Genomic DNA, 13,366 nt, shown 5'->3' on the forward strand with positions numbered 1-13,366 from the left:
CTTCGACTCGGCTAGGCCTGAGCTAACCTTCTGCTAAATTGGGCTAATTAGATATCTAAGATTCCCCCATCCCTAATTATCTAATGGGCCTATCGTATTGGGCTTCTTTATCCTACCAGCTTTCTCCTTGTAGATAAATCCTATTTTATCCTAAAGTCTAAGCTACGTATTTGTTTTTGTCTACCATATTTCATTAACACTAACACTTCATAAAACAAAACAGCAAAGAGGATGAAGAAGCAAACCGATCGTTCGTATCAATTTCACGCAAACCGAACGGTTCTTCCCGTGATGGAGATGACGTGAATTTCCACTATTATCTGGGAGAAGTTCAAACCTGAAAAACAAGAAACAACACTCGAGTTTTAGCAAATCTCAGATTATGTAAAGATTCCAAAGCAAACTAAAACAAATAACTGAAGAATCATACTCTTTGAAGTAGCCGTTGAAGTTCACCATAGAAGCTCTCCGGCGGATGGGATGTGGAGAGGTCGAATATTTCATCGAGTTGGTAACACCACGGTGTTTTTGATTACATAACCTGAAACAGAGCAAAAAAAGTAATGATCTTTATTTGAATTTCAATTTGAGTTTAGGGAGATTACCGAGTATATATAGGTACACGAGAACCCTAAAAAAACTGTAATTTACATACGCATACGTAATAAAAAAGGACACACACTAATCTGAACGAACAACTTTAATTTAAGTAAAGGCAATTTCTACGAATCTGGAAACTGAAGCAAGAAACAATGTACACAAGTTTGAACGATTATAGGTTAAAGGAAATCTCACGAATTATCATTCTTCAGAGAAATCAAGCACGTGAATACTAGTAGAAAGATAAATCTATGATTAAATCAGATTCAGAAACAAACAACAGAGAGTAAATTCCAAAACCCAGAAACAGAGTATGCGAAACTCACAAGACCAAGTAAGCATCATTACCTTATCGAGAAGAACAGACGGAAGGGAACTCTAACGAGGAAAGAAAGATCTGTAAAAGGACGAAACTTCAGAAACAGAGAACATGTTCGTCATCGTACATGGAAATCGAACCTTGCGAATTTTCTTTAGAATCGAGCGAGGTGTTTAGTCATTGGATCCCCTGCGCTTTTATCATAGAAGAAGAAGGCATTATATCGATTCGTGGAAGATGTGATCTCAACGGTTGATATTTGAAAAAAAAGAAACAAAGTCGGTGATCAAAATATTTGTCATCTTGAATCCAGGTGGCCCCATGTGACAATATTTTTTACCGTTAGAGTCGGGCTGTACACGTGTCAACCAAATATGCATAGGAAATATGAACTGTCCTTGAAAATGGGATGAAGATTGAGGATCTAAAGCTCACGTTTGAAGGTGATCTCCACATAAATCACTTGCCTTGAGATGCACGACACCGAGGGAGGAACCCTGTTCGTCCTCCATTGGTGGTGGCACTTATAAGATTTCCTCTCGTAACAAACAGCATTTCCCCAACAGGATCTCTTTCACGGATCACGTAGCTCTTGTCTGTGTAGAGGACCGGTTTTAGCCTATCGCAATTGCTCATCCATTATCTCTAGTTGGATTTCGACTTGATATTTGATTAAGAAGGCTTTCTAAATTGGCTGCCCTGGTTCTATTTGATATCTATTGATCATCACTTTTTACGACTCTTTTGTTTGCCATGAACATTACTGTTGAGTTTGAGTGGCTTAGACAAAAGAAATATGAAGAGGAAGGAGTCAATTCTGATTGCAACAGTTGTCTCAAGTCTTCAAAGGAAAAGAAAAGACTCTAATGGAGGGTCTGAGCACAAGCTAAAGTTCTCATTGTTGCTTTATCATATGGAGTTCGCGACCCTACTTGAAAGAGCCAATGAGAGTAGTTCGTACAACCAGCTTGGAGACCAAGTTTAGGGACCACAAGTTTTGTCTCATTTACTTCTATTCATTTAGGAGTAGACGAGAAAGAGGGAAGGAGTGCTAGGGTTGGGGAAAAGAGAGAGAAACAAGAAAGAGAGAGCTTTGTAAGTTACCGGAGAGGGTGAGAGAACAAAGCTGTAATCTTAAAGTGGTTTAGTGGATTTTCGGGAGGTTTCCCGGCGAGATGTAGGTTCCGAACTCGTTAAATCTTGTGTGCTCCCTTTATTTTTCCAGCTCTGCATCATTCTTCTTTAACAGATCTGCATCATATTCATATTCTCTGCATCTCCATTGTTAAACACTTCTCCGTCTCTGCATCACTTTCTGTTTCAGTTTGTTGGTCTCTGTTCTACATTCTTCAAGTCAGTTCTTAAGCTTCAAGACTAGTAGTTGTGTGCTTGTGAGACATAAAGCTTGAGTTAAGGAGGTTAAAACCTCACAATTACTGTCACTGATGATCTCTTTGTGCAGTATGTTCTTGTATCGAAAACTAAAACTAAAGCATAAGATCTAACCAAAATTACCTCAAAGATACCAAGAACAAGATACCAACTAAAGCACAATATAACATTAAGAAAAGGAAGCAATTGTGCGAATGTTATAGCACTTGTGATATTAAACAACAATGATCCACACCATACACATTAAGGGGGTGTATTCAATTAGAGATTTTAAACCTTCAAACTCCACTAAGGGAGAAACTGTTTAAACAAACAAAAGCTGATTTAGCTAGAGAATATGCATCACCATTACACAATTGATGGTGGAGACGTTTCTAATGGCATGAGTTTTCTACAAGGACATTGTTCAAGGTTACTTAACTGCCTCTGAGTTTTATCATTTGTATGTCAGGGTTATCATTTTTATCATTTCATCCATAATTCGTAGACACTGGCATGAAGGAAATAGACTAATCAAGAATCTCTTAAAAGCGAGCGAGAGAAGTTTCACATTACGTATACCATTCGTTTCATCTAGGCTGATATTTTGGGATCCGGTTAATTATTTAATTCATCTCATTTCAGTATATGCTTTATGTAGCACATTTATCTCCTCACCGAAACTTACCCAATAACCAAAATAGATTTTTATTATATATTATAATAATTAGGGAAGTCATTAACCAAACCAGATGACACCATAGCAGTTGTGATGTTATAGCAGAGGATTTTAGGAAACCAAAGAAAAATAAAACAACATACAGTAGTTGAGATGAATTATGTCTGCTTGAAACTTGGTAGGAACCATAGAGATCTTGCGAGTTGTTCATGGGACGAACAATCAAACTTGTGCAGCGGCTCCATCTCCTTTGTCTCGAAATTGAAGAGACAAATTTGAGTAGTGTTCTTTTCATGACAAGTAGTCTTGTAGTAGATGGAATTTCTCTTAAAACCACCCACAATGTAATCATTAGCGAGCACAGTGATGCCTAGATCAAAAAGCATTGCCTCGTTGCCCAAAGAATCAACCTGTTCATACTTGTTAAACAAACCTGATGAATAAACCTTGTAGACGCGGAAGGACCAGAGTGAAGTGAAAAGTGTTGCCCAGTTTTCAACATAGAGGACATCTCCTGTTACTGTGACTACAAGTTTCGCATTGGTAATCCTCAAGTGAAGAGATGTTGCCTGGAACACCACCACACTGAAAGGTCTCTCGCGGAATCTCTCCGGAGAAGTCGAATATTTTGATAAAACCATTACTACCAATGTAGTCCTTTAGGAGGTAGTAAAGCTTTTGATCTTTGTAAACCAAGTGAGAACAACCATAATCTACGGGAATTTGAATCTGATTCCAGAACGTATCTCCTTTCTTGGAATAAGGAACACACCATTCGCCAAATCCCCACAAAACTAGGTATTCTTTGGTGTGTTCGTCAATCCAAAACACAGGTGATACTATAATAATATCTTTGTGATTCCTTTTGCGATGACCATTCGAAATACAAAACCAACCTTTTAAGGTTCGCTCCAGCTTTGTCGTTCCTAGTTGCGACTCCACCGGAGGTAAATCAATCCTCTCATGGGTAAATATATTCAAAAGGTAGAGATTATACCAATAAGCGACCATAAAGAGCCAATTACCATATGTTGCTAAGCAATAACTGTTTGCGAATTCAACATCCTCATCTCGGATTTTGTAAAGCTTGTCCTTTTCCCCGGGATTGAACAGCTTGCACCAATGGTTGTTGATCTTGTCGTCTTCGTCGGGCAAGAGAATCAGCCAAGGGATCTGCTTTTTCGCCACACATCGTTTCGCAGCAGAGTACCAAGACGAACATACGGATTCAGCTCGTCGAGAATCAGCAAAGTCAAGGCGTTCCAACACTGAATTTATGAGATCTTGAGGAAGCTCGGACCAGGATTTGGATTTATCTCCTCGTCTCTGTAACTTGTAAGAATTAGGTTTATGCAGCAGCTTCATCGAGAATGCGATACCCTGAAACCACCCCGACTGTTTGTTTTTGCAGGGGTTGTTAAATTAGGGTCACAATAGATTCTGTTTAAAATGGGTTCGAGCCCATTACCCTAAGCCGTAGAGGTGTCAAGCGGGCCTAAGATCCGCTGGTCTGGCCCAAAGAGTACTATGCCGGACACATAAATATTAGGTCCGTGAGTTTCACGGTCCATGCGAATTACGGGTTTTATCAGATTATGTCTGCGGTTAACGGATTGGCGTATTTAATAAATATTTTTACATAGTTGTGAATATATATTATTTAAAAGGGCTATTTAGGTGAATATACAAATTTGGAGACGAAATTACGGAAGTGTGCATTGTTTTAAAATAATTTGTGAACCTAAACGGTGGCATGCGTAACAAGACTAGATTAACCTCGACATGTAACTTGATACTTTTTTCGAATTTTCCTTAGCCGGTTATTATGTCCTCATATGCATTTTTTTTATATTGGCAGATGAAGCTATAAATATCTCGGCAAAGTTGATGTCTTCTACTGTAAATTGTCTACACATGTATTCAGTACAACCATTGAATTAAAAGATTTGGATACAGAGTAAAGTTTAATTAATCAATATCTTGTTGAATTAATTAACAATTCGCTAAACCCTAAACCTTAAACCCTAAACCCTAAACCCTAAACCCTAGGATTATGGGGGTATTTGAGATTAGGAATATATGAGATTTAGAATATTTGAGATTAGTAGGGGTAGTGGGAATGATTTGGGGTATTGGGAATTTAGGGGTATAAGGGAATAGGGTTATTATGGATAAATGTTTCAAAATGTTTCAATAATATTTGTATAACTTTCTGCTACGTTTAACTATTCGTATCTAAACAAAGTGCTAACCCAAACAACATACCTAAATATATAATTTCTAGATAATATTAATATCAACAAAGCAGATCGTTTCTCTTTGAAGAGATCCATCTTTCCCGAATGTAAGCTTCCTGTGACTATCAGTTTTTCATATGCTTGTTAGTTGGTCACTACCTACTTTATTATTTTTGGCATTGTAATATTTAGAGTTTAGAGAGACAAATTACTGCCAGTGCTAGTCAAAACTAAACAAGATTACAAGGTCCGGTGCATTTTTTTGTGAAATCATAATATCATATATCTAGTCTAAGATAGTTGGACTGACTATATGAGTATTTCTTGTTTTGTCGACCTGACATTGCTGGAGTCCATGTACATATGCTTTTGTTTCAATTTGATGTCAAATTGTTGTGTTAATTGACAGTAGGTCTTATGTATTCTCAGTTGGAGCGTGAAGTTGGTTGCAGTTGTTTGGGAGGCAATCTACATAGAAAGCACCAGAGAATGGATGGTTGCAAATAGGACAAATTATTTGCACTTAAACCACTTGGTCAAGTGGAAGTAATCGTGTCATTTTTCAAATGTGCACTATGGATGCTGACGAGCATTCAAAATGGGCCAGCAAATCCCTGAGATGATTCGTTTAAGCGTCCAGTGTTGTGCATAAGTATTTGTTTATGCTTCAGGAATAGAAATTTGTACCAAGACTAAAAAAAAAAAAAAAAAAATATATATATATATATATAGGGTAATATTCTGTTTGGCTTCAAAATGTTGTAGCTCAAGCTAGTTCGTGTATATACAAGTATGAAGGAAGAGTTAAGGCGTCTGAAACTGTTGGCTTATGCACAATACTGAGAAAATAATACGAAGATGTTGTCCATGTGAGAGGCTTGCTTTCTAGAACAACCAATGTTTTCTCTTTGGCTTCTGCTGAACCTGGAACCGCTGCACTCAGAAAGAAGATCATAATCAGTATCCTCAAGCACAAAGCCACCATTTTGTTACACTTCGTAAACACAAGACAAACCTTCAATGTCGTATAAAGAGTTATAATGCACCTCTGACCAGAAACTTAACCACACTCTGCACCATTCCCAACATATAAAGCCACAAATTTGTAAGAGTGCATTTTCCAGATGCTACTTCAGATCAAGTAGCGATGAGTGAAGGATAAAGGAAATATATTCTGGAGTCTCACCACGTTTAGGTGCTTGGTCTTGAGGCATGATTTCAATGAAACAAGTGTCTATGAAGGATGTCAGCAGCCATATGGTTGCTGCAAACTATTCAAGGGAGATGCAATGGAAAAAATTGTAAGAAAAAGGTAAAGAAAACAGTGCCCAATGCCACAAAAGTCAGCGGTTACTTTACATGGCTTCTCGAAGATGTGTTAAAGTGTTACCTATTTCATGTAACATCCATATGAAATAAAGGACATGAAGAAGACTACCTAGAGGAAAAAAACACTCAACAGAACTAGAGCAGGTGATACGAGAACAAAGGAAAGATCATTATTTAGGTACATTTTAACTATTAATACAAGTGCTGTGAAAACTGAGACAAAGAAAATTTACCCTATCTGCCGCAGGTTGTAGGGTAATATGGTCTCCCCATTCTCCAAGTCTGTCATTCATGTAATTTTGAATTTGAAACTGAGAAAATTTTATAGATCAAACCAATTATGGCTTAGAGGACTTAATGAGAAATTAAAATAACTTACTTTGCCATCCTCTTGTAATACCGTTTGTATTTCATCGGAACATAACTTTCGTATATAGTGCGATTGTCCTTGAGCTGTAGCAACAAAACAAAAACAACAGAATAAATAGGAAATGACGTACGAAAACGAATGTATGCACCTAATATTAAACAGTTACTAATATCCGAAAAACATTTGTTCCATTGCAACAATGGTTTAGTGAAAATCATAAAGACAGTCATCACTCTCTTTGATCATCGTCATAACTCATAAGACATCTAACCTGTTTAAAAACTTCTCCCCTAACTTGCTTGTGGTACTCTGAAGATCGGTATACATGGATAAGAGCAGGGAGTGATGCATGCAGTACTGACAAGCACTGGAACATCCAGTTCAGTAACTGTTCTCTTGGTAGCTCCAACAAAAGTTCCGCCTGCACATATCCCATGTAAAGCCCTCCACATATCTTTCTCGGCTTCATTGATGATCTCCATCGGATTTTCCTGGTAATTTACATACTCGGACGGAAGCCGAGGATTTATATTTATGTCAATCTGGAATACAGAGAAGATAAAAAGAATTACAAGCCCGTTAACTGCTACAGTTCGACGCATAACAACTGCATTGAGGATTTAACTTCTCCCCTTAGTCGTGCACAAACAACAGACACTGGAAATATCCTGATCATGTGTCACTTCTTTTAATCTAAATTATTTAACCGTTCTTACAAGTTCAAAATAGAAACTACCTTCACCTGATTATATGGAACCGAAAAAATACGGAGTTCCTCCACCTAGAAACAACAAAAAAATTTGACTCATAAGTCAATAATTAAAAACAAAACAAAATGCTCATCAGTGTCATGATCAGACAGAAATATGTGGAAGGAGGCCTTAGTCATAAAGTACCTTGGATAGACTCTCAAAAAGCATTTCAAAGAAGAGATCGATCCCAACATTTCCAACATCTCCTGTCTGTTGTTCACAAAAAATTGTTCAAAGCCTCTTATACCCATGCCTTTCTCCGCAAGTTGGAAACCTTGTCCAAGCTGACAACACTCTTCAAGAGCACTAAGCCTTTCCTGCACAGTTAGCTTGTACATTACATACCAGTCTGCCAAGGGAATAGAACAGATAAAATCACCCCCAATACCAGTGCTTGATCAGAGAGCAGCGATTTATCAGGATAAAACAGGTAGGCATGAGCTTCTTTATCAGCCCGGCCAACCTTCCACGCAACTGTTGACAACAACCAACCAAGAGAAGATATCTAAGAAGCTCTTTTCCAGGCTAACTGCAATAGCAATGTTTAAGAAATAACTTTGGCACCTGGTACAACTGAACGAACCCAAATTGTTGAACATCCTGGATGATTATGGTAATTTGCATTTTGAATATCAAGTCCGCTTTCAACAATATTAGTGCATATGAGGATTTTGATCTTTCCTTGCGCAAATCTCTCCTTGGTTTCCTCTAGTTGTTTTGAGTATGGCTGTGAATACATCAGCGTAGCAGGATAATCAAAGATACAGCAACATCATTTGTTAGGAGAATTTCCATTAAATGTGATATATGTTATGAATGAGGAGCACCCAAATGTCGAGTACTGCAACAAAAGGCCATAACATACCTTCCCATGTGCCATAGCAATGTCGATATCTGGAAATGCTTCTTCAAGAAAATCCATCACTTCCTCTAGTCCTGATTGATAAGAAAATTGAAAGTGGTAAACCGAAAATGAAAAATGTATGGCCAAAAAGTTTCTGATTCTACTTGGGTCTAAGTTGACCAAGACCAGAGGTAGTCATACTAAGAGATAATATCGATAAAGTCAACCGCTTATGGTGCATTTTACCTTTAATCCGAGGCAAGACATAGAAAACTTGGCCACCACGATTCAGCTCATTTTTTCTTGCTTTGATAACCTTTTCCTTTAAGGAATGGTGAAAGATGGGTTTTTATTGGAATCCTCTCCGGTGGCGGTGTGGAGATTAAACTAAAACAAGGGGGGGGGGGGGGGACAAAGGGGGTCATTAGTCTCATCATATTCAATCAGTTAGCTTATTAATTGAAACACATCCTGTCACCACCTGGCATCCCGGAATCCAGTCAAAGTTAAGTATAATGTCCTTGGTATGGGTGTTGCGGAGAGGGTAAGCACATCCACTGACGTTTTGAAAGATGCAATCTTTTCTTTCGGCTTGACCCCAAATCTCTGTAAAGTAAAAAGAGAGATTCCATAAACTAACCCAAGAATCTTAGAGAGACCATGGGATGACTATATTTTTCAATGAATTAGAACACAACCTACCTACATGTTCCTCATCGACGACAAGAAGGCCTAGATTGCTGTACACAACACGGCTTCCGAGAAGGGAGTGAGTACCTACAATGATATTGAGATGACCGTGTTTTATCATTTCCAAATACGCCTCCTTCTCTGCTTTGGTCTGCACAATGTCGAACATGTGACTATGGTCAAATTACCCGTTTTGCTTGGGACAAATTCATAGGCAAAAAAACAGTGGTCTGAATACCTGAAACCGACTTAAAAGACCGACTTTAATTTGGGGATAAAAGGCAAACTGCTCAGAGATGACATCGTAATGTTGCTTGGCCAATACAATAGTGGGTGCTAAAACCATAGCTTGTCTGCCAGCTGAGACCACACAAAAGATGGCACGTAGAGCAACCTCAGTTTTACCAAATCCAACGTCTCCACATATGAATCGGTCCATAGGTGTTTCTCTCTCAGTCAAATCCTTGTCAACATCAAGGAAAGCCTGCAAGGTAGAAGAAGTCAGGTTCAGGGGAAGGAATATGAATTGATGAGAAGTAGTAAAGAGAAAGCAGCAAGACCTGCTTCTGGTCAGGTGTAGCGTTATAAGGAAATTGAGCAGCCATGGTAGGGTTTTTTGGATAGGGAAATCTCTTCTGTCTAAGCCTATGAAGATGAGCTCCGTCAAGTCAACAACCATTTTCTGAATAGCGAGTTTGCCTTTGGTCTTTCTTCTTTCCCAAACACTAGTGTCACTCAGCCGACTTAAAGTCCGAGGCCGTTTGGACTCATTAGGACTGAAACAGAAGACAAATATGGGCGTCAACATAGAACAAGAGACGGAGACAGGGAGGAAGAGAGAGAACGTTACAGGTTGTATCGGAAGAGGAGACGGGAGGCCTGCTTGAGGGGAAGCTTAGCCATGCCGTCTGCATACTCTATAAAGACATATTCGAGGACATGGAACTAAATGCCGACAAAACGGCCAACGCCAACCTTCTTGTGCACAACATAATCACCGGAAAGGAGAGTGTAAGGGTCAAGCTTGTAGCTGAAACCACCGTCTGAACCTCCTTTGAGCTTCTGCAGACCCCTCTCTTGTTGTTCCTTCACCATCTGAATGTACTTTTCGGCCTCCTTAGGATGGGAATTGAATCGCTTTCAGCAAACTCATGCTTCTCTCTCCACCTGGTCGCTGTAGGTTTTGCGGCAGTTGCGGAGATAGAGAGGAAACAGCGACCAGTGGAAAAGATGATGAGTTTCGGGGAAAGGAGGAGCGACTTGTAGTCTCTCACTTAGCTGACGTGTGGGTTGATAGCTGTTCCTGTATCATATAATCTTCCCCTCTCGAACAACCTTGTCCACAAGGTTTTGTGTTTCTGAGAATCAGCGTTTGCCTTGTTTTCCCAAGTTACTCGCTTTAAGCTCCGGATTCACCATTACCTAACACGCAAAAGTTAACTCCCTACTAATTTTTAACAACTCCAATGACTAAATGTTTATTACCATGAGATCAAAGAGACGCCTGTTTTGAGCAGAAGTCTCCTCTTCCAAAACAATAATCTGAATCATCACCACGAAAACCGGTTTAATCATTCCTCTTTCAAAAGAAGAAGACCATGATGAGGCTCTTAAGGGGACACCAATCTGAGGAGCAGCAAGGCCAAGGCCAACTCCAGGAGCTAATCTCATTACTTTAACCATATCATCAATTATCTTCTGAATACGCTCCGACCCGATTTCTTCTGGGAGCAGCTGGATCCCCAGCTGCCTAAATCCACTTTCTAAGAGAAATGATAAGAGATTATGGTTCAATAAGAATTAGGAGTCGGGTCCTGAAACAGGGAATTGATTGAGCTACATGTCACGCCGGCGGAAGCTGGGAGTAGATGAAGTGAGAATCTGAAAAGGGGTTGCCGTCGTCTCGCTGAGCCTTCTAATGTCTGCGGCTCTTTCGGCCCATTTACGTTGCAGCCCAATGTTGTAATTGTCTTCAAATAAATATGATGTCCCCTCTTTTTAACACTAAAAGCTTCATTCCCTTCATATAATAAAAACATAGGAAGGTAGGGATTCGGTGGTGAAATACAAAGGCTGGCTTTAGTCGTTGTGGTTGGTTTTAGTGATTTATTATTAGCTCGAATGTAGAATGTGGTTATGTATTTTTTACACAATACTTAAGAGGCTAAACTTCAGTATATATAGTAGCATTTATCAGAATTTTGTTTTTTTGATCTTTTCGTAGAGTTTATTAATTAACCCATAAATTTCAAGATAAATCGAAAAATATAGTTTTTTTTTACTGCACATGGCCCAGCAATTTTAGTGACAATTACTTTATTCAGTTTCTTATTTTTCTTGTAAAAAGGATCTTTGCCAAGCTGATTCAAAGTCATTTACAGCGTAGTACTAGTTGATGATGATCACTCTTTCCAACCAGTGGTGTACTGAAGCCAAGGTCGAAAATATACCTTCAACATCATTCGTGAGGGTTATCTTCTTAATATTTCCATATCTCCTTAACTTTACTAACAGTACGATTCTCAGAAGAACTCAAATTTGACATTAGAATAATGTGTTTTTATCAATGGCGTACGCTTGCTTGAGATCTTATGTGAGCGTCCTTTTCACGAACATAATTTGATGCTTAGGTTGAGCACATCAGAAGATCTGACGGTTCGATTTATAGGCAAGTTAGCTGTTTGTTTTACAGTTTGTGGCCCTCGGATGGACATAGTTCTGATTGTATTTTGGAATGGCACGAAGCTAGAATCATGTGCTTTCACATAAGGAAAGAATCCTAAATGTAAACTAGAAACATGTAGTCTTCTTACCCAAGAGAGCATCTAGTAGTTTGGATTTTTTTTTTATGCTTGGGGATCACATATGATGATATTTGACAATGGAGACTATTTATGACTAGAACAACGGGAAATGTTATTTTCTACGTAGTCTTACTTACACTGTGTGCAGGCTGTAGTTGAACTGAGAGGGCACGAAGAGATATTTGGTGAACCAAATAGAGTGATAGACTATGAAGAAGAGCCAAGCAGACCTAAGAGGTAAGTTAATTTGTAACATTCCCCGGAACTCACTATTTATCTGCTAATTAAGATGCATAAGCTCGTAGTAGTGAAATAGTAAAAAAGCAAAATATGGATTGTAATTTGGATTGGACAAAACAAGATAAAAAAGAAAGAAAAAAAAAGGTATTAGAGTCTCATAAACTCATTGTAGGTATTTTTAAATACAGACTTTAATCCGAGGGAAGGAAGTCTAGCCGTTTGGTTAATTATGTTGATGTTGTTTCGCCTTTTAGGCACTACCGGAGAATTGGGCTCCTGCGAACGCTGGCGTTTGTTACCACAATTAGACACCTTGACTGCCTGTGCCTCTTGTGCGCTGCTGATAAGGTGAGGAAAGTTAAGCATAGCCTTGGAGCCTCGCATCTTGAAAGCTGCCTGGTCATACGCCACGGCCGCCTCCTCAGGGGTCTCGTAGGTCCCCAACCACATTCTGGTTCCGTTCTTGCTGGGATCTCTTATCTCCGCTGCGTATTTCCCCCATGGTCTTCTCCTGACGCCTTTGTAAGTGGCTCCTCTCCTTGGCGGCACAGACGACGACGAGGACGATGAATCTGTGGCTAGAGATCTTGAAGCTGTCAGATCGATATCATCGTCCTCCAGCAATTGCCGACGAATCCAATCCAGAACTGCTGAGCCGTTATCCCAACTGAGCTCTCCCTCCATTTTCTTCACTTTTACTGCGCTCTGATGTTTTGGATTTCAGGTTTTGCTGGGAGAAGATAGATATATTATATATATATATAATATACACCCGCCTGTACTTTGATATCATTATTATAAATCTGCAGTTGCTTGGAAACGCTGAACTCGTCACGTTTTACTCGATGTTCTTTTCTATTTAATCATTGTGCCAAATATAAAAATAGGCAAATGAATCTTTGATCGATGAATGGTATTTTTTTGCATGGCACCACGAGGCCTTTTTTATATTTCTTATACAAACAGTAGTTCATTTAAGATTTAGTTTTCTTCTATAAACTAGTTTATCCGATACAAAAACTGACAACTTTCAGCCTGTGTTGTTTGAAATAATTTGGTTTTCATGGAGTCTAGTGATAAATTGCCTTTCATGTGTTTGCTGTATCCGATAATTTGATTTGTTCTTTCGGC

General features: G+C 38.9%; 3 protein-coding genes across 3 annotated transcripts; all 3 read right to left on the reverse strand.

The window, feature by feature from the left end:
• Positions 1–3,519: 3,519 nt before the first annotated feature.
• Positions 3,520–4,661, reverse strand: LOC106313476 (probable F-box protein At4g22165; the record flags this gene model as incomplete). Its single annotated transcript, XM_013751282.1, is given in 1 exon segment — positions 3,520–4,661. A coding segment is annotated over 1 exon segment (815 nt), but the record flags the coding sequence as incomplete, so codon positions are not given.
• Positions 4,662–5,908: 1,247 nt separating this feature from the next.
• LOC106314034 (transcription-repair-coupling factor-like) lies at positions 5,909–10,331 on the reverse strand (the record flags this gene model as incomplete). Its single annotated transcript, XM_013751981.1, is given in 20 exon segments — positions 5,909–6,139; positions 6,222–6,277; positions 6,393–6,817; positions 6,915–6,988; positions 7,177–7,447; positions 7,642–7,686; positions 7,802–7,890; positions 7,893–7,974; positions 8,046–8,120; positions 8,222–8,272; positions 8,274–8,384; positions 8,523–8,593; positions 8,748–8,829; positions 8,831–8,888; positions 8,983–9,107; positions 9,208–9,342; positions 9,430–9,675; positions 9,752–9,855; positions 9,858–9,967; positions 10,042–10,331. Coding segments are annotated over 16 exon segments (1,926 nt in total), but the record flags the coding sequence as incomplete, so codon positions are not given.
• Positions 10,332–10,556: 225 nt separating this feature from the next.
• LOC106314035 (ethylene-responsive transcription factor 5-like) lies at positions 10,557–12,919 on the reverse strand. The gene is made up of 3 exons (XM_013751982.1): positions 12,535–12,919; positions 10,677–10,954; positions 10,557–10,613 (listed from the first exon to the last, which is right to left on the reverse strand). Exons 1-3 carry the CDS (start codon positions 12,917–12,919, stop codon positions 10,557–10,559), a joined length of 720 nt encoding a protein of 239 aa, XP_013607436.1.
• Between the last annotated feature and the right edge of the window lie 447 nt (positions 12,920–13,366).

Source organism: Brassica oleracea, chromosome C9 (assembly GCF_000695525.1).
Source record: "Brassica oleracea var. oleracea cultivar TO1000 chromosome C9, BOL, whole genome shotgun sequence".
Lineage (NCBI taxonomy): Eukaryota > Viridiplantae > Streptophyta > Magnoliopsida > Brassicales > Brassicaceae > Brassica > Brassica oleracea.

Bases quoted from the DNA above. Each gene is read 5' to 3' on its own strand.
- LOC106314035 (XM_013751982.1), bottom strand. From the start codon at position 12,919: ATGGAGGGAGAGCTCAGTTGGGATAACGGCTCAGCAGTTCTGGATTGG. The intron at 10,955-12,534 runs GTAACAAACGCC...CATTTCTCTTAG, and splicing joins AGTCAAGGTGTCTAATTGTG to AAAGTGGATTTAGGCAGCTG. The intron at 10,614-10,676 runs GTAATAAACATT...TTTGCGTGTTAG, and splicing joins GGCGTCTCTTTGATCTCATG to GTAATGGTGAATCCGGAGCT.